General features: G+C 43.8%; 1 protein-coding gene across 1 annotated transcript in view; it reads right to left on the bottom strand.

Moving 5' to 3' along the window:
- Positions 1-23,060, bottom strand: part of WDFY4 (WDFY family member 4) — a 248,647-nt gene that overhangs the window by 212,194 nt on the left and 13,393 nt on the right. Inside the window, exons 5-11 of the mRNA XM_060125755.1 lie at positions 22,358-22,547; positions 20,300-20,489; positions 19,205-19,362; positions 17,263-17,715; positions 16,254-16,358; positions 14,430-14,620; positions 7,167-7,747 (exon numbers count right to left, since the gene is read on the bottom strand). Coding sequence (XP_059981738.1) covers positions 7,167-7,747; positions 14,430-14,620; positions 16,254-16,358; positions 17,263-17,715; positions 19,205-19,362; positions 20,300-20,489; positions 22,358-22,547 — 1,868 coding nt within the window. The remainder of the gene's footprint in view (positions 1-7,166; positions 7,748-14,429; positions 14,621-16,253; positions 16,359-17,262; positions 17,716-19,204; positions 19,363-20,299; positions 20,490-22,357; positions 22,548-23,060) is intronic.

The raw sequence follows: 23,060 nt of genomic DNA, 5'->3' as shown, positions 1-23,060 counted from the left end.
GGGTATCCCAGAAGGAGAAGAGAGCTTATTTAAAGAAACAACAGTTGAGAACTTTCCAAACCTGGGAAGAAACTGGATATACAAGTCCACAAAACTAACAGAACACCCAATTATCTCAATACAAAAAGATTTTCTCCAAGACACATTATATTAAAACTGTCAAAAGTCAATGATAAAGAATTTTAAAGACAATCAGAAAAAAAAAAAGACAGTAACTTACAAGTTACCCCATTAGGCTATCGGCAGATTCCTCAGCAGAAACTCTATAGACCAGGAGAGAGTGGAATGACATACTCAAAATATTGAAAGATAAAAGCTGTCAACCAAGAACACTCTACCCAGCAAAGTTATCCTTCAGATATGAAGAAGAAATAAAGTCTTTCCCAGACAAACAAAAGCTGAGGGAGTTCATCACTACTAGACCTGCCTTATAAGAAATGTTGAAAGGAGCTCTTCTACCTGAAACAAAAGGGCAAAAGTACAAAAAACTTTGAGTAGGTAATAAACAGACAGAATCAGAAAATTGTAACTCTTCACCAGAGTTAGTTGTTAAACAATTATAGCATAAAGGTTAAAGGGGGGAAAAGCATTAAAAGCAACTATAGCTACTTCAATTTGGTAATAAACTCACAACACAGAAAGGGATAATTTGTGGCAACAAACATAAAAGGGGAAGAAGACAAGGACAAAACCTGTATAGGCAAATGAAGATGAGACACTTTCAGCAGAAAAAGAACTATGTAATCTATGAGACAGTTTATACAAACCTCATGGTAACCACAAAACTAAAATCTAGAGCAGAGAAATGAAACATAAAAAAGAGGAAACTTAGAAAAATATCATCTAAAACCACCAAATTAAAATGACAGAAAATCAAGGAAAAAGAAACAATGAAAATACAGAGCAACCAGAAAACAAAAGATTAAATGGCAGTACTGAGTCTTCATATATCAATAATCACCCTAAATGTAAATGGACTGAATTCACCAATCAAAAGACAGAGAGTGGCTGAACAGATTAAAAAACAAGACCCAACTATATGCTGTCTCCAGGAGACTCATCTCAGCTCTAAAGACAAATATAGGCTCGAAGTAAAGATATGGAAAATGATACTCTAAGCAAATGGCAGCCAAAACAAAAAAACAAAGAACAGGTGCAGCTATACTCGTATCAGACAAAATAGATTTCAAGTCAAAAAAGGTAACAAGAGACAAAGACGGACATTATACAAAGGGGATAATCCATCAAGCAGACAGAACAACTATTAATGTATTTGCACCTGATGTAGGAACACCAAAATATATAAAGCAATTGTAACAAACCTAAAGGGAGAAATTGACAGCAACACAATAATAGTAGGGGACTTTAATACCCCACTTACATCAATAGATAGATTACTCAGACAGAAATTCAACAAGGAAACACGGGCCTTAAGTGAAACATTAGAGCAGATGGACTTAAATGAATATAGAACATTCCATCCAAAATCAGCAGAATATACATTCTTTTCAGGCGCACATGGAAATTCTCAAGGATAGACCATATGTTGGGACACAGATCTCAATAAATTTAAGAAGAATGAAATCATATCAAGCATCTTTTCCAATCACACCTGTATGAAACTAGAAATCGACTATAAGAAGAAAGCTGGAAAAACCACAAATATGCGGTATCAAAATCTGTGTGATGCAGTAAAAGCAGTTCTAAGAGGGAAGTTTATAGCAACACAGTCCTACCTCAAGAAATAAGAAAAATCTCAAAAAAAAATCTAAACTTACACCTAAATGAACTAGAAAAAGAAAAACAAACAGCCCAAAGTCAGTAGAAGGAAGGAAATAATAACAACCATAATGGAAATAAATGAAATAGAGACTAAAAAGACAATAGTATGAAACTAAGACATGGTTCTTAGAAAAGATAAACAAAATTGACAAACTTTTAGCTAGACTCATCAAGATAAAGAGAGAGAAGGTTCAAATAAATAAAATCAGAAACAAAAAAGAAGTTGCAACAGATATCACAGAAATACAAAGGATTTTAAGAGAATACTCTGAACTGCTATACACCAACAAATTGGACAACCTACAAGAAATGGATAAAATCTTAGAATCACACAACTTTCCAAGACTGATTCATGAAGAAACAGAAAATCTGAATAAACTGATCACTAGTAAGGAGATTGAAACAGTAATAAAAAAAATCACAAAAAACAGAAGTCCAGGATCAGACAAATTCAGTGGTGAATTCTACCATTCAAAGAAGAATCTCAAACTCTTCCAAAAAACTGAAGACAAAGGAATGCTTCCTAACACACTTTATGAGGCCAGCACTACCCTGATACCAAAACCAGACAAGGACAACACAAAAAAAGAAAATTATAGGCCAATGTCTCTGATGAACATAGATGCAAAAATTCTCAACAAAATATTAGCAAACCAAATACAACAATACATTAAAAGGATCATACACCATGATCAAGTGGGATTTATTCTAAGGATGCAAGGGTGAGTCAACATTCGCAAATCAATCAATATGATACATCACATAAACAAAAAAAGGATACAAATCATATGAGCATCTCAATAGAGGCAGAAAAAGCATTTGACAAGATTCAACATCCATTTATGATAAAACTCTGAATAAAATGAATAATGACCATAAATGACATATATGTCAAACCCAGCCAACATCATACTGAACAGTGAGAAACAAAGCTTTTTCTCTTAGATTAGGAACAAGAAAAGGATGCCACTCTCACCACTCTTACTTAACATAGTAGTGGAAGAATTAACATTGTTAAAATGTCCAGAATTACCTAAAGCAATCTACAGATTCAATGCAATCCCTATCAAAATCCCAACATTTTTCACAGAAATAGAATTTAAAAGTCCTAAAATTTGTATGGAACCACAGAAGGCCTTGAATAGCCAAAGCAATTCTGAGAAAAAAGAACAAAGCTGGAGGTGTCACACTCCCTAATTTCAAATTATACTACAAAGCTACAGTAATCAAAACATATATAAAGAAGTCAAACAGGGACTTCCCTGTGGCACAGTGGTTAAGAATCCACCTGCCAATGAAGGGGACACAAGTTTGATCCCTGGTCTGGGAAGATCCCACATGCCACGGAGCAACTAAGCCCATGTGCCACAACTACTGAAGCCCGCGCGCCCAGAGCCCGTGCTTCGCAACAAGAGAAGCCACCACAATGAGAAGCCCACACACCGCAACGAGTAGCCCCCACTCGCCGCAACTAGAGAAAGCCTGCGTGCAGCAACAAAGACCCAACGCAGCCAAAAATAAATTAATTAATTAAAAAAAAAAACTCACACAACTCAACAACAACAAAAATTTTCTAAATGGACAGAGATCTAAGTAGAGATTCCAGAAATGACATACAGATGGCCAACAGGCACATGAAAAGATGTTCAACATTACTAATTATTAGGGAAATGTAAAGCAAAACCACAATAAGATATCTCCTCATGCCTGTTAGAATAACTATTATAAAAAAGACAGGCAACAACAAGTACTGGTGAGGGTGCAGAGAAAAGGAAGCCTCATACACTGTTGGTGGGAATGTAAATAAACAGTATGGAGAGTCCTCAAAAATTAATAATAGAACTACTATATGATCCAACTATTCCGCTTCTGGGTATTTATCCAAAGGTTATGAAAACACTAATTCAAAAAGATATATGCACCCCTATGTTCATTGCAACATTATTTACAATAGCCAAGATATGGAAACAATCTAAGTGCACATTAACAGATGAATGGATAAGATGTCTCACACACACACACACACACACACACACACACACACACTGGAATACTACTCATCCATAAAAAAATATGAAATCTTAACATCTGCAAAAATATGAATGGACCTTGAGGGTATTATGCTAAGTGAAATAAGTCAGATGGAGAAAGATAAATACAGTATGATTTCACTCATATATGCAATATAAAAAATACAAAATAAATGAACAAACAGAACACAACAAAAATAAACACATAGATAACAGAGAATGAACGGATTAGTGGTTACCAGAGGGGAAGGAGGGATGGGGGAGGGCAAAATGGGTAAGGAGAATCAACTGTATGGTGATGAATGGAAACAAGATTTTTGGTGGTGAGAACACTATGGTATACACAGAAGTCAAGTTATAATGTTGTATACATGAAACTTATATAGTTATAAACCAATGTTACATCAATTTAAAAAATGTGCAAAGACTCTAACAGACATTTGTCCAAAGAAGATACACAAATAACCAATAGGCACATGAAAAGCTTCTCAATATCATTAGCCTTCAAGGAAATGCAAATCAAAACCACAATAAGATACCACATCACCCCCACTAGGAGGGCTATAATCAAAAAGATAATAACAAGTGTTGGCAAGAAGGTATTCAAACTGAAACCCTCACACACTGCTATTGAGAATGTAAAATGGTGCAGTCACTTTGCATAATGATTTGGTAATTCCTCAAAATGTTAAATGTAGAATTACCATATGATTTAGCAGTTCCACTCCTACGTATCTAGCTAAGAAATATGTAAACATGTATCTACACAAAAACTTGTACATGAATGTTCATAGCAGCACTATTCATAATAACCCCAAAGTGAAAACAATCCAAATGTCCATCAGCTGATAAACGTATAAGTAAACTGTGGTATACACACTGGAAAATTGTCAATAAAAAGAATGAAGTATTGATACATGCTACAACATGGATGAACCTTGAAAACATTATGCTAAAGAATCCAGAAACAAAAAAAATCACATACTGTATGATTCTATTTATATGATATATCCAGAATAGGCAAGTTCCTAAATACAGAAAGTAAATTAGTGGTTGCCTGGGACTGGAGGTAGGGGCAGGGGAAATGGAAAATAATGGCTAATGGGTATGGAGTTTCTTTTGGTGTGATAAAAATGTTCTAATCAATTGTGGTAATGATTGTATATTTCTTTGAATATACAAAACAAATTATTGTACATTTTAAATGGGTGAATTTTATGGTGTATGAATTATGTAAAAGTAAAGCTGTTTTTTAAAAAGGTAAAAAAACAAAAAAAAAAGAATAAATCTTCTCTCAAGAAAACGTCAGGCTCCTGAGATTACACTGGCAAATTCTATCACATAGCTAAGGAACAGAAATAGTAGGACTTCCCTGATGGCACAGTGATTAAGAATCCACCTGCCAATGCAGGGGACACAGGTTCGAGCCTGGTCTGGGAAGATCCCGCATGCCTCAGAGCAACTAAGCCCATGTGCCGCAACTACTGAGCCCGCAAGCCACAACTACTGAAGCTCGCATGCCTAGAGCCCGTGCTCCGCAATAAGAGAAGCCACTGCAATGAGAAGCCTGTGCACCACAATGAAGAGTAGCCCCACTCGCCACAACCAGAGAAAGCAACGAAGACCCAATGCAGCTAATTAATTAATTAATTTTTAAAAGAAAGGAATAGAAATAGTAATCTTTCCATAAACTCTTCCAGAGAATAGAAGAGGGAACACTGCCCAATTTATGAGGGTAACACAAATTTCATAGTAAAAATAGTCAAGAAAGGAGTGTGAAAGGCTGAACTTTCTCAAGAACAAAAATTCTTTTCAAAAATTAGCAAATCAAATCTAGCAATAATTATATCATGAGCAAATTGTGAAGGAATGCAAGGTGAGAAAACTAATCGATTTACCAGATTAACCAATGTAACAGGAACAATCATATGATTATTATGGTAGCTGGAGAATTGACATCCATCCCCCTCACCACCAACCCCCGACATGTCTGGCCAAAGGGGGCTCTCTTTGGAGAAACACGTGCAATGTCTTTCAGAAGACTGTCCTGTGGTGTTAAAGGCAAGATGACCTGGAGAGGTGGCAGGCAGGATAGTTTACTGAAATATTTGTGTTTTGTCATTGCTGCTTCAGAGGAATGAAAAAAAGACACCAACTATTTTGTTGCCTTGTTCTTTTGTTTTTCCCCTCTCGCTCCAAGGTGGTGGGGGGTTCTTTGTGCTCCCCTGCTTTAGTGGAATTCTGTGTTACAGGGATGAAAGCAAAAGGTTATCAAAGTATGAGGTCCTTGAGGAGATGAGCCTGCAGAAGTAAGAGAAATTGTCCTTGTTAGGGGAAATGGAAGCAGCAAGAAGAACAGGAAGAGTCCCATGATTGGGAAGGATGCTGTTGTTTGTGTCTTACAAGTCAAGGACCACACCCACACCCTGGCAGTGCCCTGGCAGGTGTGTGTGTGGGGGGGGAGATAAGACCTAGGAAGCAAAGGCTGCCGGGCATACCAGGGAGGCTGGGCCCAGGCATCAAAGCTCCCAGGAGCAGCAAAGATGCCAAAGAAGAAAGTGAGCCTATGGGCAGCAGAGCTCTGCCCTCAGTTTCCAAGATCGGGTAAACTTCCCTGGTTCTCCTGCGACCCGACAGCATCCCCCAGCCCTGTATTGAGTTGGATTGGTTTTCTGCCAGCTCTCAGGGTGGGGGTGGGTGAACGGGGAGAGGGGTTTGAAAACAAAGTTAACTTGATTTAAAGAAAAGACAGTCCTGCTTTCACCAGCAAAGCCCTCTGGGGTCCCTAGGAAAAACAAAATGGAATCTAGGTGATAAAATAAGGTCTCACCTCCTCTCCTGTGCTTAGTCTAGTTTCACTTGCTCATAGGGTACTGCACACAGAGGCCCGCACCACGCACCTCAGACCGGAGTTCCTAGTGCGAAACGGCTGCACGGGACCCTGCAGCCCGTGGAGCGTGCGCAGAAGCGCTGCATACGATACTCAATTCAAGATGGCGGCGGTGAGCTGTGTGCAGAGACGCTGCACCCGGCACTGCGATCTCCGCCCCCGCCCCCCCCACTCTAGATCCCTAAATGGCAGCCCCACCCCTGGCCTGTCAGGAGAGCAAGTGAGTTGGCACCTCTCCATTCTCTGATAAAAGAAGAAAGCTTTCCTTTGCTTCTGAATCCAACTCCGTCTCGTTCTATTCGCTGGAACAACGCCGGGCGGGGACACCTACTCTGAAGAATAAGTAACAACGTGACGGTTCCTCACAGCCAGTTTGTACTACGCGTGCGCGGGGTGCTTACGTAGGACTCGGGAGACAGAGATACACTGATTACAGATTAGGGAAGCAGGCAGCAAAGCTCTACCTGTCCTCCAGGTCTGGCCACTGCTTGAAGTTTCCCTGGGGGTCACTGCCGGCTTCTCCCTTCTGAGAGTCCACAACCGCCTCCTGCCTCGCCCTCGGTGAGTCCTTCAGGTCCTTGCACAGGTGGAGGGTGCCTCGGGCCATGCTGTCCAGGAAGCTGAGGATCTGGAGGCAGCTCTGTATCTTGGGTGGGAGTGGGCTGGCAGAGGAAAAAGCCGCACTCATCAAATCGGCAAATGGCCTGGCCTTTGTGTCCTCCCAGGAGTGCGGAGGAGCGCCCTCTTCCTGCAGGGCCCCGAAACAGCCCAGCAAGCAGAGGTCCTCTGCCAGCTTCTCAAACAGCCCGGTCCTCCTAAAGAAGTCACCGTTGACGGGGTCCAGGTACAGTGCTGCAGACACAGCACAGAGGGTGTGCAGGACCAGGTCCAGGGTCTGGCTGGGGGACACTGCCCTCCAGGTCTGCAGTGGGGGCTCCCGGAGAGACCCCTCCAGGTCAGAGAGCAGGAACAGCAGCCCATTGAACCCACTGGAGACTCTGAAAGCAGCACGGCCTTTGGGGGTCTCCAGGATCCGGAGCAGAGACTGAAACCAATGAGATACAAGTGAGTGAGATGGAGGAGGCAGATCTTTAACGCTGAGCTCCCACCCACCCCTGCCAAAGCGTTCCGGGTGCTCTTCTGCGCTCCACTCCGTAGGAACAGCGAGCTACCGATGCGCGACTCTGAAACACTGGGAGGTCAGTACCATTCCTCTTACTTTTAGTTTTGGGTTGTGCCTCAGTGTCTTCATTCAAATGGCTGCTCTTAAAGGCTATGCTGCTTTATAGGGTTGACTTACAGTCCTGTATCTTGACTTAAATGCATCTCCCTCCACAAAGCTTTCCCTGACCCTTAGCTTGTTCTCATCCCAGGCTGAGCGCTCACACCTCTAAATCCCCAATCAAAACTCTCACCACACTGTATTGAAGCTACTTGAAAATTGTCTCAGCCTTCGCCTGCATTGAAGCCCCATGAAATCAGGCTTGCTCACTGCTGTGGAACATAGCACCTACGTAATAAATATTTGCTAAACTTATGGAATGAACCATTTCCTGTATTGCAAAAGGAGACTCAGTGAAATCTATATAAAGCAACTTATTACTATTTACCTCCCTCTCTGTGCAAGCACAGATACTTCTAATAAATGAAAGATAGTCAAACAAATCTACTTAAAACCTGGTGTGAAAATATGAGGAAATTAAGGTGGAGAAGAGAAATCCTAATGGAAGGAAACATATAGATATAGCATATAATATAGACCGTGTGTGGAGTTTAGGCTATTTCAACACACATATGCAATCTACCTTCTACAGATTGCTGAGATTTCTACTGGACAGCCAAACTTTTAATTCCTTCTAAAATCAAATATTTACTAAGCACTTCCAATATACTATTCATTGAGCCCTGTGCACGATATACACTAGGTATTCAATAAATGTTTCGGAAGGAAAGAAGGACTACATTTAAGAAGTTCTCATTCTGTGCTAAAGTTTCACACCTAAAAGTGAAGAATGCATGGATGATCTTAGGTAAATATCAAAAGCCTCTAACTTTTGGTATTTAGTTATTTACTATTCATGAAAATTGCATGGGACTGCATCGAAGACCCAGGCTTCTTAGGCATGTTTCCCAGAGAATGGCCAGTCCCTGTAGTTTTGCTCTGGAGGAAGATTTGAATTGTTTTGTCCTTTCAAGTGTTTAGTGTTCAGTGACACAAGAAAGAGGATTGTCCGGGCAGGCACAACTTAAAGTCAATTTCAGGATGCTTGAAACAAGTTTCAAAGAGAAAAAATAAAAAGAAATTCCCAATTTGAGAGAGAGGGCATGATGCTGTGTCTTAAATGCATGGTTTAGGGTGACAGTCTATAGCATAATGCATGAAAGTCCATTGACAAAGAGAAAACTGGTGGGTCAGAAAAAAGGAGGGAAGGGATTAGATTTTTAAATTCTCATATAGAGAAAGTCAAATAGAAATTCAGTAAAGTTACAGGTAGCTATGAAATATGAAGTCATGCACTTTGCAGGGCAAAGGTGATTTTCTAGCTCTATCTCTAAAATGATGGTAACCCTAACCTAACACTAGAGTTTTATCTGAAACAATATAATGTGTACCCCTAACACCCAAATTCTGTTATCTAATATTATATTCTGCTACACGAAGCCTGAGCTGCTTGGCAGGCAGTCAACCCAAGCTTGGGGTAAGAAAGCACAAAATGAGGCAGGACTAAGTAAATGCATACAGGCAAGGACTCTTTCAAAGATGGAGAGAAATGACGACCAAGGCGCTGCTTAACATGCTCCCACGGCCCCATCCATGACATTTCAAGAAATTAAAAACAAAGATTGTAGAAACTAGGAGAATCTGTAAAAGGCCAAAGGCCACGATTATGTTCAAAATGGACAAATTATCATATAGAGTGATGTAGAAAGATTCATCCCTACCAGGGTGGGTCAGTTGATCTTTTCCCAGTTATAGGAGAAAACAATGCATGACTTACGGTGGTTAGATCAAAGACAAAGACTACTCACCACAGCTCAGGGAGTGACTGTGGTGAAATTGAATTGTCATTTTGTTCTTTAAAAGAAACAGCATCAGGGCCGTGCACTAACCGGGGATCAAATGAGAGTGGTGGGATAGACTTCAGGGAAATGGGCTTTCCAGACTGCCTGAAAGCTAGAAGCAAAAGTGAAACATTAAGGACCAGGCAGTGACAACTGCTTTCTCCTCCTGGGTGAGGATATGACCCAACTACTTCTGAATTTGGCTCAAACCCCAGGAAAGTTTGATATTTGTAGACAGGTCCTTAAAGAGAAGATTGTATATAGACTGTTAGAGCAGATTCTTCAGAATAGTGACATTTGGTGAATGTAAAACCTTATGGTTTAGCAACACAGAGCTTTCTAGACCAGGCACGGGCCTTTCTCTTTATAGACTGCATCACCACAGCTGCCTTCCTCAAACCCCACCCCCAACCCCAGGACACTGGGGCCAGTCCTCTGTGCCTGCCTTGTGTGAGCAACTCACTCCGCACAGAATATTGTTTCTTTGGTCAAGTTGGAAATGAACTCTAACCTTGAAGTGCGTGTGGTGGTGGTAGTTTCTTCCTGCCAACTGATAACCCACACAAAAGGCTGAGCATTAACGTGTGGTACAGCGTGCATTGCATTGTGTGTCTCGACCTGTCTCAATGTGACTCGTGCCGTGGAAAATAAATACATCACCGAGACATCAGGAAGTCTTAAGCTGTGAAACTGTAAACTGTCTAGATGTATGTGAGTGTTTTCGGTGGCTCCTAAAACTACGATGAGGTTGTTCAAGGCAAATGGAATGAATGGAGCTCTTCTGTTTATCACATGACGTGTGACAAAACAAACACCCAAAAGAGAGAGTAATTAAAAAATAAAACTAATCAGATTAGAGCAATTGTCTAAGTGCTGGATGACCACTAAAACCCCCCTCTTTCCTTAAGAAACCATCTTCCAGTTGTCCAAGTTGACACCAGACGTTGCTCAGAAGGTCTCCATCATTCAAGGAATGTTGAGAGCAGGTATTTTAAAAAGAAAGCAAACCAGTAATAGTGTCTGTGTCTCTCAGAGGGTCTATCCTCTGTAATTCCTAGACGGTTCTTTTCTCCTCCTGTTGGGAGGGGTGGAGAAAAAAGCAATGGCTGACCTTAATTGTTGCTTTGTTTGATTTATTAAATTCAAAGTCATTATCTAAAATGGGGGTAATCTCATTAGAACTTAGACTGCTCTATTATTTCTTGGGATGGGGTTAATTTCGTATTTGCAGAGTCATAAAGTAAAGAGCCCCAAATCCAATTACAAAGGCTTAATTTCATAGCAACTAAAGAGAAACATTTCTATCATAAAGGAAAATAAATACTGCACTACTTCGGGAAACGATTTGTCAGGAACTGGGGACCTGGGAGGAGGGTCTCCATTACTGTCATTCAACTTTGCATGATAATGCATCACCTAGGCTTGAGAGTCTACGGAAGGGAGTAAATTTAATCAGCTGAAGTCAAAGTAATCAGGCTAGGGTTGACACATTTCAAGAAAGGTCAGCGTTAAGCACATTTTCTCCTCCTTAACTCAGTTACCATGTCATCCTCTCTGAGTTAGTATTCCTCAAGCTTGAATCTATAAAATGGATGTCTGCTGCAAAGCGCTAACTACGTTAGGACTAACAGGATTTATTTCACATTCTATTATTTGTTATTCCTCATAATTTTCCACGTGTCATGCTGGAGGACCGGTGAGGTAACGCGATTAAGCTCAGAGTTGAACAGCTAAATGTATATTAGCAAATCAATCTGAATTTGTGCATAACCCAATCACAGTCCCACTGGCCATGGAGAGGAAATTCATTTGCTTACATTATTCTTTAACTCGGTTATCATTTGCCAGAATTAGGTGGTGAAGTCATATGTGCCTCTGTATTGGTATGGAAGCACCACTGGATTTTGGGAGCAACTGCCTTAAGTCACATGTTTCTGGAGGAATTTTCTCCTCCAGAGCAGCTGGCTGATTCTCAGGGAAGGGAAATGAGGGTGGCACCATGATGTGAATACGCTTCAGAGATGACAAACCTTTATTGGGTGGTGAGGCAGGGAGTCCTGCCTTTGAAGTCCCCTCCCTCCACCACTTTCACCTCATCCTACATCTGACCCACTTTGCAGGCACAGTGCTTTGGGCAGAGTCCACTGTCAACTGCCAAAAAAGGAAATCTAGCCAGAAAGAACTAATTTTACATCTTTGTTTCCCAAGGGGTTCCCAAAGTGATGTAGAACAAGGGCAGATCCCACATCAGATTCCAGCAAACGTTGGCTAATTGCTCACACGACTCAGTGGCGGGCAAGGCTGGAACAGGCTCTGGGGCCCAATCCTTCCCCGCCACCCACGGGAGCTACAACGTGTTATCACCCTAGTCCTGGAAGAACAATGGCGGCTCTGGGCACCCTCCCAACTGCCCAGCAGTGACTTGGTACCCAGGGAGAAGACAGCCCATTGAGTGCGGGGTATGGCTCTGTTAAATAAGCTTACACAGTGTTCATCCCTGATGTGCTCTGTTGATAGTGTGATTCTGAAATGATATTGAATCTGTAAAACACCATAATGGCTTTACATTGCTAATTCTAGAAATTCAATCCTATTACCCAAGGGCTGTCACTCCAATAAGGTGCTTCTGGGCTATAGAGTAAGCAAGATGAACTTTCCAGGAGCAAAGCAGAGAGCTTTTCTATAATGGACACAAAAACACTTGTGCTCTCCAAAACTTTTCTCTCCATGAATCTGTTTGACTTTCAATATGAAAATGTCAGAAATAGATAGGGCTTCCAATTATTCACCCAATAGAAAACCAAAGTCCTAACTGCCTTGCTCTCTGCCTTCCCTGTTCCTTATTAGAATAAGGCTCATGTGAATTAAGCTGAACACAGACATATGAGAAAAAATGCAACAAACAGCAAAATGAAGAGGAAAAATCACCAGATTTTAAATCACTAGTCTTAGATCCAAACTCAACTTCATTCAGTATTAGAATCTCTCGGGGCCTATCTCTGCCCGATATTAAGATAGGACCACAGGACGCTAAGGAGCCCTCCAGCTGTAAACTGTCATTAATTCTTGATATCTCTCTCCCTTACTCTCCCGTTTACATGCTCCCCTCAATCCTGTTACTTCACATAATCATGGGACTCCAGTGTCTTTCAACAGACCTTTAACTTTCCTTTTTTGTTTCATCACCTTCACTGATTCTTTGACCCTGTGATTAAATTGCTGTTTTGGTTCTTGTTATCTGCGAAATACATGATAACTATGGTCATAATGCCACTTCTGGATGGGATTCTCGTGACACGTTGGCCATGCTGAACTCCACAGGATTAGGTCATGAGAAGACATGAATACAGTTGCATCAGTGCCTGACATTGGCTCTGCTGAGAAATAAAGTAGGTAAAATAAACTGAATGCCATTCTCTAACTGGTGAAATGGTTTTGTACAGAGATAGTCATAGCTAAATAAGGTTGAGGGTTTAATTTTGGAAGTCAGAGCAACTTCGTATTGTATAAAATTCACCAGTGATCCGGAGTGGCATGATAATGCAACACGAGTGTGTATTGCATAGGGGGTTCTTCTGCACATAGACGTGACAGGTCCCCAAGTCAGTTCCTTGGGAGATATTTGCATTTACATCTGCTCTTCTCTTAAACAGCATAAACAAAGGAAAGGGGATTTTTTTTTCTTTTAAGGCATAAGCCCGCAAAGACAAAAGAAATGGAAAAGCAGGAACAGCAACAAAATTGTGAGAGCTGTAAGGCTGATGATGTTTACTATCATCTTTAACTGTTTTAAGATAACTTGATGATTATTAACAATATTACAAAAACAAAAATATATGCTTCTCTTTGTTGTCCAAAGGTGACAGCCTAGTTTTACTTCTCCCTTTGTAACCACTGTTCCTGTGCCTTTGACTGCCTTTTGCTTCCTCTTCCCAGTTGAGGTGTTCCCTCCTCTGTGAGCCTTCCTCAAACATGTAAGGCAGCATTGGTCTCTCCTACTTCTCTGTTCCCATGGCAGCCTGCCTTCAACCTCTGGGGCATTACCATGCTGCATCACCATGACTGCTTGCTTAATATTAGCCCTAGTCTACGAGCTACCAGTTGGCAAGGGCTGAATCTCATACAACAGCGTGTCCCGAGCACTCTGCATCAGACCTGGTAACTGGTAGATGCTCACTAAATGCTGGGCAAGTAAACAAGGCTGCTGCTTGGCCACCACCAATTTGGGCTCCACTTCCATAGTTTACAGTGTGGCTGGGAAGTAGCTGCCCAACCAGGGACTACATTTCCTGGCATGTCTTGCATCCAGATGAGTCCTGCCCAGAGAAACTTGGACAGAAGTTAACGTGCACCAGTTTTAGGCCTGAAAAAGAACGTGTGCCATTTTCTCTGCTCTCCCTTCCTTTGTCTGATGGCTCGATTAGATACCCAGGTGACTGCTGTCCCTGAATGACACTCTTCCCAATCACTGATTGGACGGTACGTAAGAAAGAAACCTCTAATGTGCCAGGCTATTGAGGATGGGGGATTTATTTGTCACAGCAGCCAGTAGTACTCTACCTGTATGATACAGTGACCAACTAAATGAATGAATGCGTGGGCAAATGCCGGTCACCTGCTGCATGTCCATGGGAAACCCATCACAAAGGAGGACTTGACATCACCTTCAGGAGATCCAGTTTCAGCTGCAGTTCCCCTTGAGTGGACGAGCACAAAGCGCCCACAATGATGCTCATGTACTCCTCGGCATTGATGACTGAGAGCTGCTCCAAGATGCTGAGCGAGGCTCCCCGGTAGCACTCATCGTCCAGGAAGATCTTGATGAAGGGCACCATGCCGTGGTCTTTCAGGACAACTGGGGACCAGACAGAGAGGACGGGGCTTAGCTTCAATTACAAGGAAAGCTTTTCCTTACAATTTCCAAGTTTGTTTGACTACATGTGTATGTGTTTTTTCCACGCATTCGAAATTTTTTTTCAAAATCCATACCTACTGTTAAAATAAGAAGAGGAAGAGAGAAACTATGGAGCTGAGAATTAAAAAGAAAAACTGCTTTCTTCTCCAGTGAGAATTCTGTTTTTGAAAAAAAGTTTCCCCCTTTTCTGTTTTTAGAGACGTAAGTAATACAAACTTTAATTGGATATACCTCTGGTATTTATTTCCACGTAATCCCCTAATCCAGGGCCAATGGCAATTCTCTCTTGTCTCTGCCCAAATTCTTCTTGAAAGCAAACCAGAATTTAAGAATATGTTTAACTCGTAGGTAGTTTCTTGTGGCAAGGTGGGCGGCAGGCAGGATTTAAGAAATTTGGCTAACGGTGTGTTTTTGTTTAAAAGTAATCCTAAGAATTTCTTCCCCAGGATTGATCTTTGAAGTAATCACATGTAGAATAAGAACTAGGAAGTCACTGGATCGTTCAAATGGTATGACATGGATTTGAGCTGGTCAGCTCCATAAGGCAGGATCTCCCCAACTATGGGCCAGGTACCCCTTACATGGAAATCACCTTGGAAGCCTGTTTACAAGTAGATTACTAGGCTCTACCTCGACCTGATAATTAGATCTCTGGGAAGGAGCTTAGGAATCTGCACCTCCCTATTAACCAGAACCTCCAGGGAATCTCTTATAGTCTAACATTAGACACGCTCTACCATAGTGAAATAATCATTCACATTCGGTATAGTTGACCTGTGAGGGCCTCAGATAAAGATGCACCCAATCACCAAACCCACTGATGTCACTTTGCTGATGCATCTGCTTCATAGTATAATATACATGCATTTATATTTTAGGCACGTATTTTTTAAGCATGAGAGCCACATGATCTTAGGAAGCTAAACTTTTTTTGAATGGATGAAGGTACTAAATCCATCATGGGCTGAAAGCACATCAAATTATGTCTCTTAAAAATGATGAGCTTTCGGGCTTCCCTGGTGGCGCAGTGGTTGAGAGTTCGCCTGCCAATACAAGGGACGCGGGTTCGTGCCCCGGTCCGGGAGGATCCCACATGCCGCGGAGCGGCTAGGCCCGTGAGCCATGGCCGCCGAGCCTGCGCGTCCAGAGCCTGTGCTCCGCAACAGGATAGGCCACAACAGTGAGAGGCCCGCGTACCGCAAAAAAAAAAAAAATGATGAGTTTTCTTTGCCTGTATTTTACAATTTGAATCTTTTTTAAAAAGTATCTATAGTCAGTGCAGCAGTATATTAAAAGATTTTACTTGAGAGAGATGGGGTTTCTGTGGTCTCATAAATTTAAGATAACTCTTTGATTCCCAGCCTTATTTAGCAACCTAAACAGTAAAAAGTGTCAACTGATGTGTCTACCAATTTACTGTTGATCCCTGAACATCAACCAGTGAATGGACATGAGCCACAGCGATAGTGTTGGTTATTCCTTGGATATAGCCTTTGAACAATGACATAAATCACCAGGAAATAGTTAATGTTTTCCCAACCAGTGACGAGGTGAATTTGATAACCATCCTTACCTGCATTCCGAACCGATCCTTTCAGAAGCGTGACCACAGTTCTCAGCATCACACAAGTCAGTTCTCTTTCTGTATCCTGAACTCCAGGATTGGACTCTTTGTTTCCTGCCATATTTAAGAAGCAATGAAGAAACATTTTTAAGTACATGTGCTATGGCCCCAAATCTCCAATTCCATTAGTTTCCTATCCTCTTAAAAAAGATGAGTATCATGCTTCCATTATAAAGAAGGGTGCATCCCAATTTGTAAGATGTGACCCTACAACCCTTACATCAGAGGTTCTCCAACTTGAGTGCATCAAAATCCCCTGGAAGACTTGTTGTAAAATCCAGGGTATGTACATGGGGCATGGTTAGGCAGGGAAATCCCAGGCCCACGCTCCTGAGGCAGGGTGAGGGAGTGCTGCCAAGGAGCCACGGGTGTACAGCCCAGCAGGGCATGCAAAAGTGTGGCCAAGGTTTAGAGGGGCAAGCTGGCCAGCAAGGCCCTGGTGACTGACCTCTGCTCCAGGTGGGAGCCCATTGGGTCCGACAGCACCATGTGAGCAAGGTGGCCGTATCCCAGCTGACCCCGGACGTGTCCCACACACCCTTCCATCCTGGACTTTCAAGCCTCTCTGAGCCTCCTTTCCCCTTTGCATTGCTGAGGACCTGTCCTTCTGCTGTTTCCCTACCTACACACTCAGACAATATCTACTGCAGGAGGTATCTGAAAACTAAGAACTCATCAGGCCTGAGTTAGTCCCATGAGTCGGCTTCTAGTTACACCCATCCCTCCCATCTCTTCATGGGGAAGATCAGGCAAGTTATAGAAAATAGGGAGGCTGCCTGTGCTGTGAAGCCATGTAGCCCAGGGGTACCCTCTCTGACTCTCAGGGCACCAGGTGACATGGGCACACTCACTTTCTCTGTTATGTTAATGGGTGGTGGGGCTGGTACACAGACCACGCCCAGCTAACACTGGCCCCCACCCATTCCCCACTTCCCCTCCTAAAGCTCCTGGAAGGCACCTGACTTCCTCAGGATCTTAGCCTGCTTCCGTAGCTGGGCTAGCAGCAGGCCCAGGAGCCCCGAGTCCCGGAAGATGTCAGTGAAGAGCGGGTCCCCGCCGGCAATCCTGAGGACAGTTTTCAAGGCCACGAGGGTGACAAGCGGCTCTGGGCTCTCCTGGATCAGGCGCTGCACCTTCCGCAGGATCTCATGGGGCACGTAATGCAGCTCAAACACCAGGACCTCCAGCAGCTGGAAGAAGTGCATCTGCACCAGGGTCGACTTCAGGGGCACGATCTCCACGAACTGCGAGATGGGCTGCAGGGTCCACTCCAGCAGGAAGAAGTTGCGGGCGTTCCAGGCCCACATGGTCCTGATGGATGACAGGACTTTGGTGCAGAGGACAGGGTCACTGGCTTTGTGGAAAACATTCTGCAGGACTTGGAAGGCCTGAAGATTCTTCACGGTCACCCCTGAAGATGCAAAAAAGAAATAATCCTGCAAATCATTTCTCCTGCCTATGCCTAGAAATACATGCTTGCATTATCACGAGGAAATACCATTTTAAGTTTCTATTTTCTAGCTCCTGTGGGTAAATGTCTATCAGAAGTCCAGAAAAGCCATATGCCCAGATGTGAATAAGGCTGGAGTTGCATTGTCCAAGACATGCTGGATAATTAAGCATTTGAAATGTGGCCACTGTGAACTGAGGCGTGCCCTGAGTGTAAAAATACTCATCAGATTTTCAAGATGGAGCACTAAGAAAAGAAGGCAAAAAAAAAGTCATTAACAATTATTTGTACGATCACATTTTTTGATGGTAATATTTTGGATATATTGGGTTAAATAAAATATATTATTAAAAATAATTTAACCTGTTTCTTCTTAATTTTTAAAATTTTGCTGCTAGAACATTTAAAATTACGTAATGTGGCTCGCATTATATTTCCATCGGGCAGCACAGGACTGGAGGATTGGTTTCAATTAATTAAAATCAAATGATGTTAAAGATTACTAAGCAAAGTCAGTTTCATTTCTAGGCAAGCTGTTAAATAAAGACACCTTCCAAACCCACTCCCTCCTTTCTCTCCAGCTAGAAGGTTAAGTCTCATTCTCTCTTACCCAGGAGATACTTCCTCAGAGAACTCCCTGCCTCCAGCCCTCTGTGCTTCAGACACTCGAGATGTTTCTGAAACTCCTCTCTAATCCAGCCGCTCCCCTGTGCATCTGCTGGAGTCACATCCAGTGGCTTTTCCTAAACTGGTCTCACAGCTTTGCAGCCTCCACCTCTGGTCTGCGCAGGTCTCTCTGCCCATCTCCCCAGACTCGCCCAGTTGTTTCTGGTCACCATTTCTCTCCCCAGGCTGTACCTTCTGTCTTTATATTTCTTCCCCCTCTTTTCTACCTGGATGACCCATCCTTTGCCTTGAGTAGATTATGGCTCAAGGTTTGTGTGATGGTCTCTATAGAGAAGTTTTAAGGAGCAGACACCTGGCCTCTTCACGGTGGTACCCAGCATGGGGTGGAGTGGCTGCTGGACAGAAATTATCAGTACATGTTGATTGAGTTCATCAATCAATCAGTCAGTATCTTGTAGAGCTAAGGAGGCACTGACTCTGAGCCTGGATGGCTGTTTCAGGGCCATCAGTCCCTGTTAGATAAGCAGATGTTACCAAGTAAGTCACACCTGTGATGGAGATCACAGGCTCCCTCCATTATCTGAGAGAGTCTTTGCCTTTTTAAAGCAGACATTTCGTCTCAGTCCCACCCAGGTCATCTGGAAAAATCTATAAAGGAGAGATTTTAAATCTCCCCAAAGGCATGACAGAATCAGCCCCTACTGTATCACTGACGGGTGCCACATGTTCGTTTCTGCACAGGGAATCAGGGAATGACCTGCATTGCCTTGTCAGGGCACAGTGCCAAGTGCTGTCAGGCACCCAGAGACACCCAATGACCCACCAGAAGCCTCGTGATGGAACTTGAAGCCTTCCAGCTGCGGGTAAGTGATGCTGTCGAACACCTTCAGCTCTGACCTCCCACAGGTTGTCAGCCACACCACCAGCCCAAGGAGCTCCTCTAGGTGGGGGTCCGCTTCACTCTGGGTCAGCCCGTCATACCTGTGGGGACAGACGAGGCCAGCTCCCTGGACGTCTTGGACGGAGCAGCCAGGTTTGCTCATGGTGCTCCTTGCAGGGATACAGAGGCAATGGAAATCGCAGTGCTGGGCAAGACCCAAAAGGTCTCCACCAGTTCAGCCTCAAAAGACGCAGGGAGGGATAAAAGTCACTCTGTCTGCAAGCCTCAGCCCTTGATCTGAGGACGTGCAATTAGAATAAAGAGAAAGCTGTGAAGAGCCACAGCATCTGCTCACCGGAAGGCTGCTTTCCGTGGCCAGACCCCCCAGAAGTCACGAGCTTAGGGCACCAGCGGGGCAGAAGCACCCCCAAAATGAGAGATTTGATATTTCAGAATGGCAACAATACAGACATCATGGGAAATAATTGGACTTTATTAGACTTCCTCATGCTTATTTCAAGAGTGAGTATTGCTTTTGTTTCTAATCCTCCCAGGGACTCTGGAAGGCAGGGTAGAGCTATCCCACCCAAGGGGCAAATCTGCTGGGTACGGATCCATCAGCTTCTACCAGTCATTGGTAGAGGGCTGGTCCTGGAGTTGTTGATCTATGGGCACTTCCAACCCCCAAGCATATAGGCAGAGCTGGTCACAGCCATCCCAGAAAGCCCTCCAACACAGGATGTGGATTCTGACAGGTGGCTGTTAGGCCAGCAGGCATGCAGGTGGTACCTGCCACCAAATGGACTTGGTAAAACTATTCTTGCGATCACCCATTGGTTTCCTAAAGAAGTAGCTCCAAACCCGGCTGCACGTTGATTTACTTTTGCAATAAAAGTCTCTCTGGCCATGCTCTGTGGAGATTTGTATTTCAGAAGACATTCTGAGAAGCCCCAATATCTGTCTTTCTCCAAAGCACTGCAAATGATTGTGAGGACCTTGGCTTCCACCGTTTCTTCCCCACCAAGCACAGCCACTTACCGAAGTAACACTTTGAGTAGCAGAGGGTAGCCCTCCCCATTCTCAAACTCCAGGAACAGAGCAGAGGAGACAGGGTAGGAGTCCTTCACAAAGCCCAAGACGAGGCTCAGTGCCTCGCTCACCTCGGGAGCAGGGAGAGTGTCTGCAAGCCTGGAGAGGTTCTGGAGAGAGATCTTGATGCAATCCATGGCTGCAGGAAGGAAACACACCGCTGCTAATTCAAAGGCAATAGCTTTTCTTCAGTGGTCATTCCCTCCCCACCTGCCTTTACACTGTATATCAAGATGTGAATGAGAATTCATTCAAAACACTTTTCTGCTGGCTCTTGGATCAAGAAGAAGCCTCCTCCATAAGAAGTGTCATCCTGAGAGCCACACTCGAGGGCCCAGATGGAGAGCAGGTGAAACAGGAAGTGGAAGGGAGCCTCTAAGCCCTCTGCTCTTCATTCCCAGCACACAGAACAGTCCAGGCCCGTTAATAACAAGATGCAAGACACCAGACCTGAGTGTCACAGAAGACCTTAAGGAAGCAATGCTGAGCAGAAATGAGCTTGATGAAAAGTGTAGGGAAGGATATATGAACCCGTGGGAAGATGAAGGGCAAAAAGATGGTGTGTATCAGCTACTAAAGAATCCAGGGGGTTGGAGCCGGGAAGTGTGGTCCACAAGGGAGGGGGAGGAAGACAGGCCCCACTGGTATGTGGCTTGCTGTGGAACACACTGGTTACCCCAGAGCTGTGAGAAGCCAGGGAAAGAACGGAGTCAGCAGAGAGATGTCACTGGGTTTGCATTTGGGTGGATCACTGTTTTTAGGGCTCTTTCATTGGGGGAAGCCTCTTCCGAGTGCCAAGAAAGTCACACCAGTGGATCAGGAAAAGTGTCTACCAGAATTTGAGATAAGGCATTCTCAGTCCCTCACCTGCGAGGCCAAGGACAAGTTCCAAACTCTGCATGCCAGACAGGGCAGCACTGAGGGTTGTGGACACCAGGCTAGTCCTTACTTCCTGACCTTCTCCTCAGCCTATACGCCCATGGAAACTACTCATTCCCCTATGGCACAGTGCTTTTGTGGCCAGCTCCTCTGCGGTGGCATTTTTCTTTTCCAGCTGAGAATAATGACCGCAGCGAGAGACCCCCGCCACCAAGGCAGGCAGCCTTTTCTCAGGGGATGCTGAGCACCTCAGGCCCAGCTCAGCCCTGCACCATTACCACTGGGCCCTGGCTTCACTGGGAAATTTCAATCTTGAAACTGGGGATGAAGTTTCGTCCCAGGGCTCAATTACAGTAGGAGGGTGGGCTTGTACTTTCCCAGCTCTCACCAGCTGACACCGGCTATTATAGGAGGCCCCAGAAAGAAGACAGGTCACAGGGCAAGTGTTTGTGGACAAGCAGGTCTAAGCACTTCAAATATGCCAACTCATCGAAGTGTCACAGCAATCCATTGAGATCAATGGGATTATTATCTCCATTTTACAGATGAAAAAACTGAAGCACCCAAGCAGTTAAGTGCCCAAGGTCACTCAGCTAGGAGGACAGAGCTGGAGCCCACACCCCAGGCCATCTGGTTCCAGAACTAAGTCCTTAACCCTTACACATGCTGCCCAGAGCAGAACCTAAGGCACTGGAATCAGGCATCTCCAGGGCTAATATTTGATTCTCTTCTTCACTAGCTGGGGAGCCTTGGCAAATTCTTCTATCACTCAATCTGTTTCCTCTGCTGGAAAATGGCATTAATTATCAATATGTATCTCAAAGAAGCCAATGAGGTAACATACAAGTGAGACCAGCACAGTGCCTGTTCAACAGCATGTGTGTAGTAAATGAGTTCCCCTTTCCCTCTCTCCTCCAGTAGAGCATCAAAATGAACAATAAAGACACTTTCATGAATGGACCCAAGCAATGTAGGGTCACCTACTAGGCATAGTTGGGCATCGGTGAAAATCCTGTTTGTTCATCACTATTTTGGTCCCTGGAATCTATACTGATGCTGCAAGGGCATCCCAAGGTCTTATTCTAGAAAGTGTGCCCACAGCCCAGCCCTGGTCTCCCAGGGTCATACCCTGCAGGTATTGGATGATGCTAAGGTTTTGGGCCTTGGAGATTGCCTTCAGCACACAGAAGGTGGGCTCCTTCCAAAAAGAGCAGCTGTGCTCCCGAAGACACGTCGTGGCAATCACAAGAGACTGGAGCTCGTTTCCAGAGAGAAGTCCCTCCAGACCCTGAGCCTCACCGCAAATGTTGAGCAACATCTGGAAAAAAAAAAAAGCCAAAGAGACTCTGGTTAGGAAGCCTCCTTCCTGTGATGAATCTGTTCCCTAATTTTCCATGTCTCAGCGGGAAGGATGGGGTCATATGTGGTCACCCTCTGCCCCAAACCAGGGAGATTCAATGCCATTTCCTCAGAAGGGCCTCCATTTATACTCTTGTCCTCATTTCCCAGCACATCTCTCACTTTTCCATCAGAGCACTTAAAAAATTGGACGCTGATCATTTATTCACGCGACTGATCTCCCCGTTTAACTTCTCTGTCTCTCTGTCATCTCTGTGAGAGACCGTAGGTCCGGCATAGTGACGAGCCCAAGAGGAGTTCTCTATATTTTGTGGAGTGAAATAAGGAAACCCTGAGGAACTCTGATGTGGTATCACTGTGGCTCACATTCTGTCCATACATGGAGAGGACCACAAAGACAGGGCTGTACTAATTCCCTGCAGAGCACATAGAAGCCACACAGTAAAGACTTAAGTACCCAGTACTGTGTCCT

The sequence above is a fragment of the Lagenorhynchus albirostris genome, chromosome 16, assembly GCF_949774975.1.
Source record: "Lagenorhynchus albirostris chromosome 16, mLagAlb1.1, whole genome shotgun sequence".
NCBI lineage: Eukaryota > Metazoa > Chordata > Mammalia > Artiodactyla > Delphinidae > Lagenorhynchus > Lagenorhynchus albirostris.
This window is presented reverse-complemented; position numbering and strand designations above follow the sequence as displayed.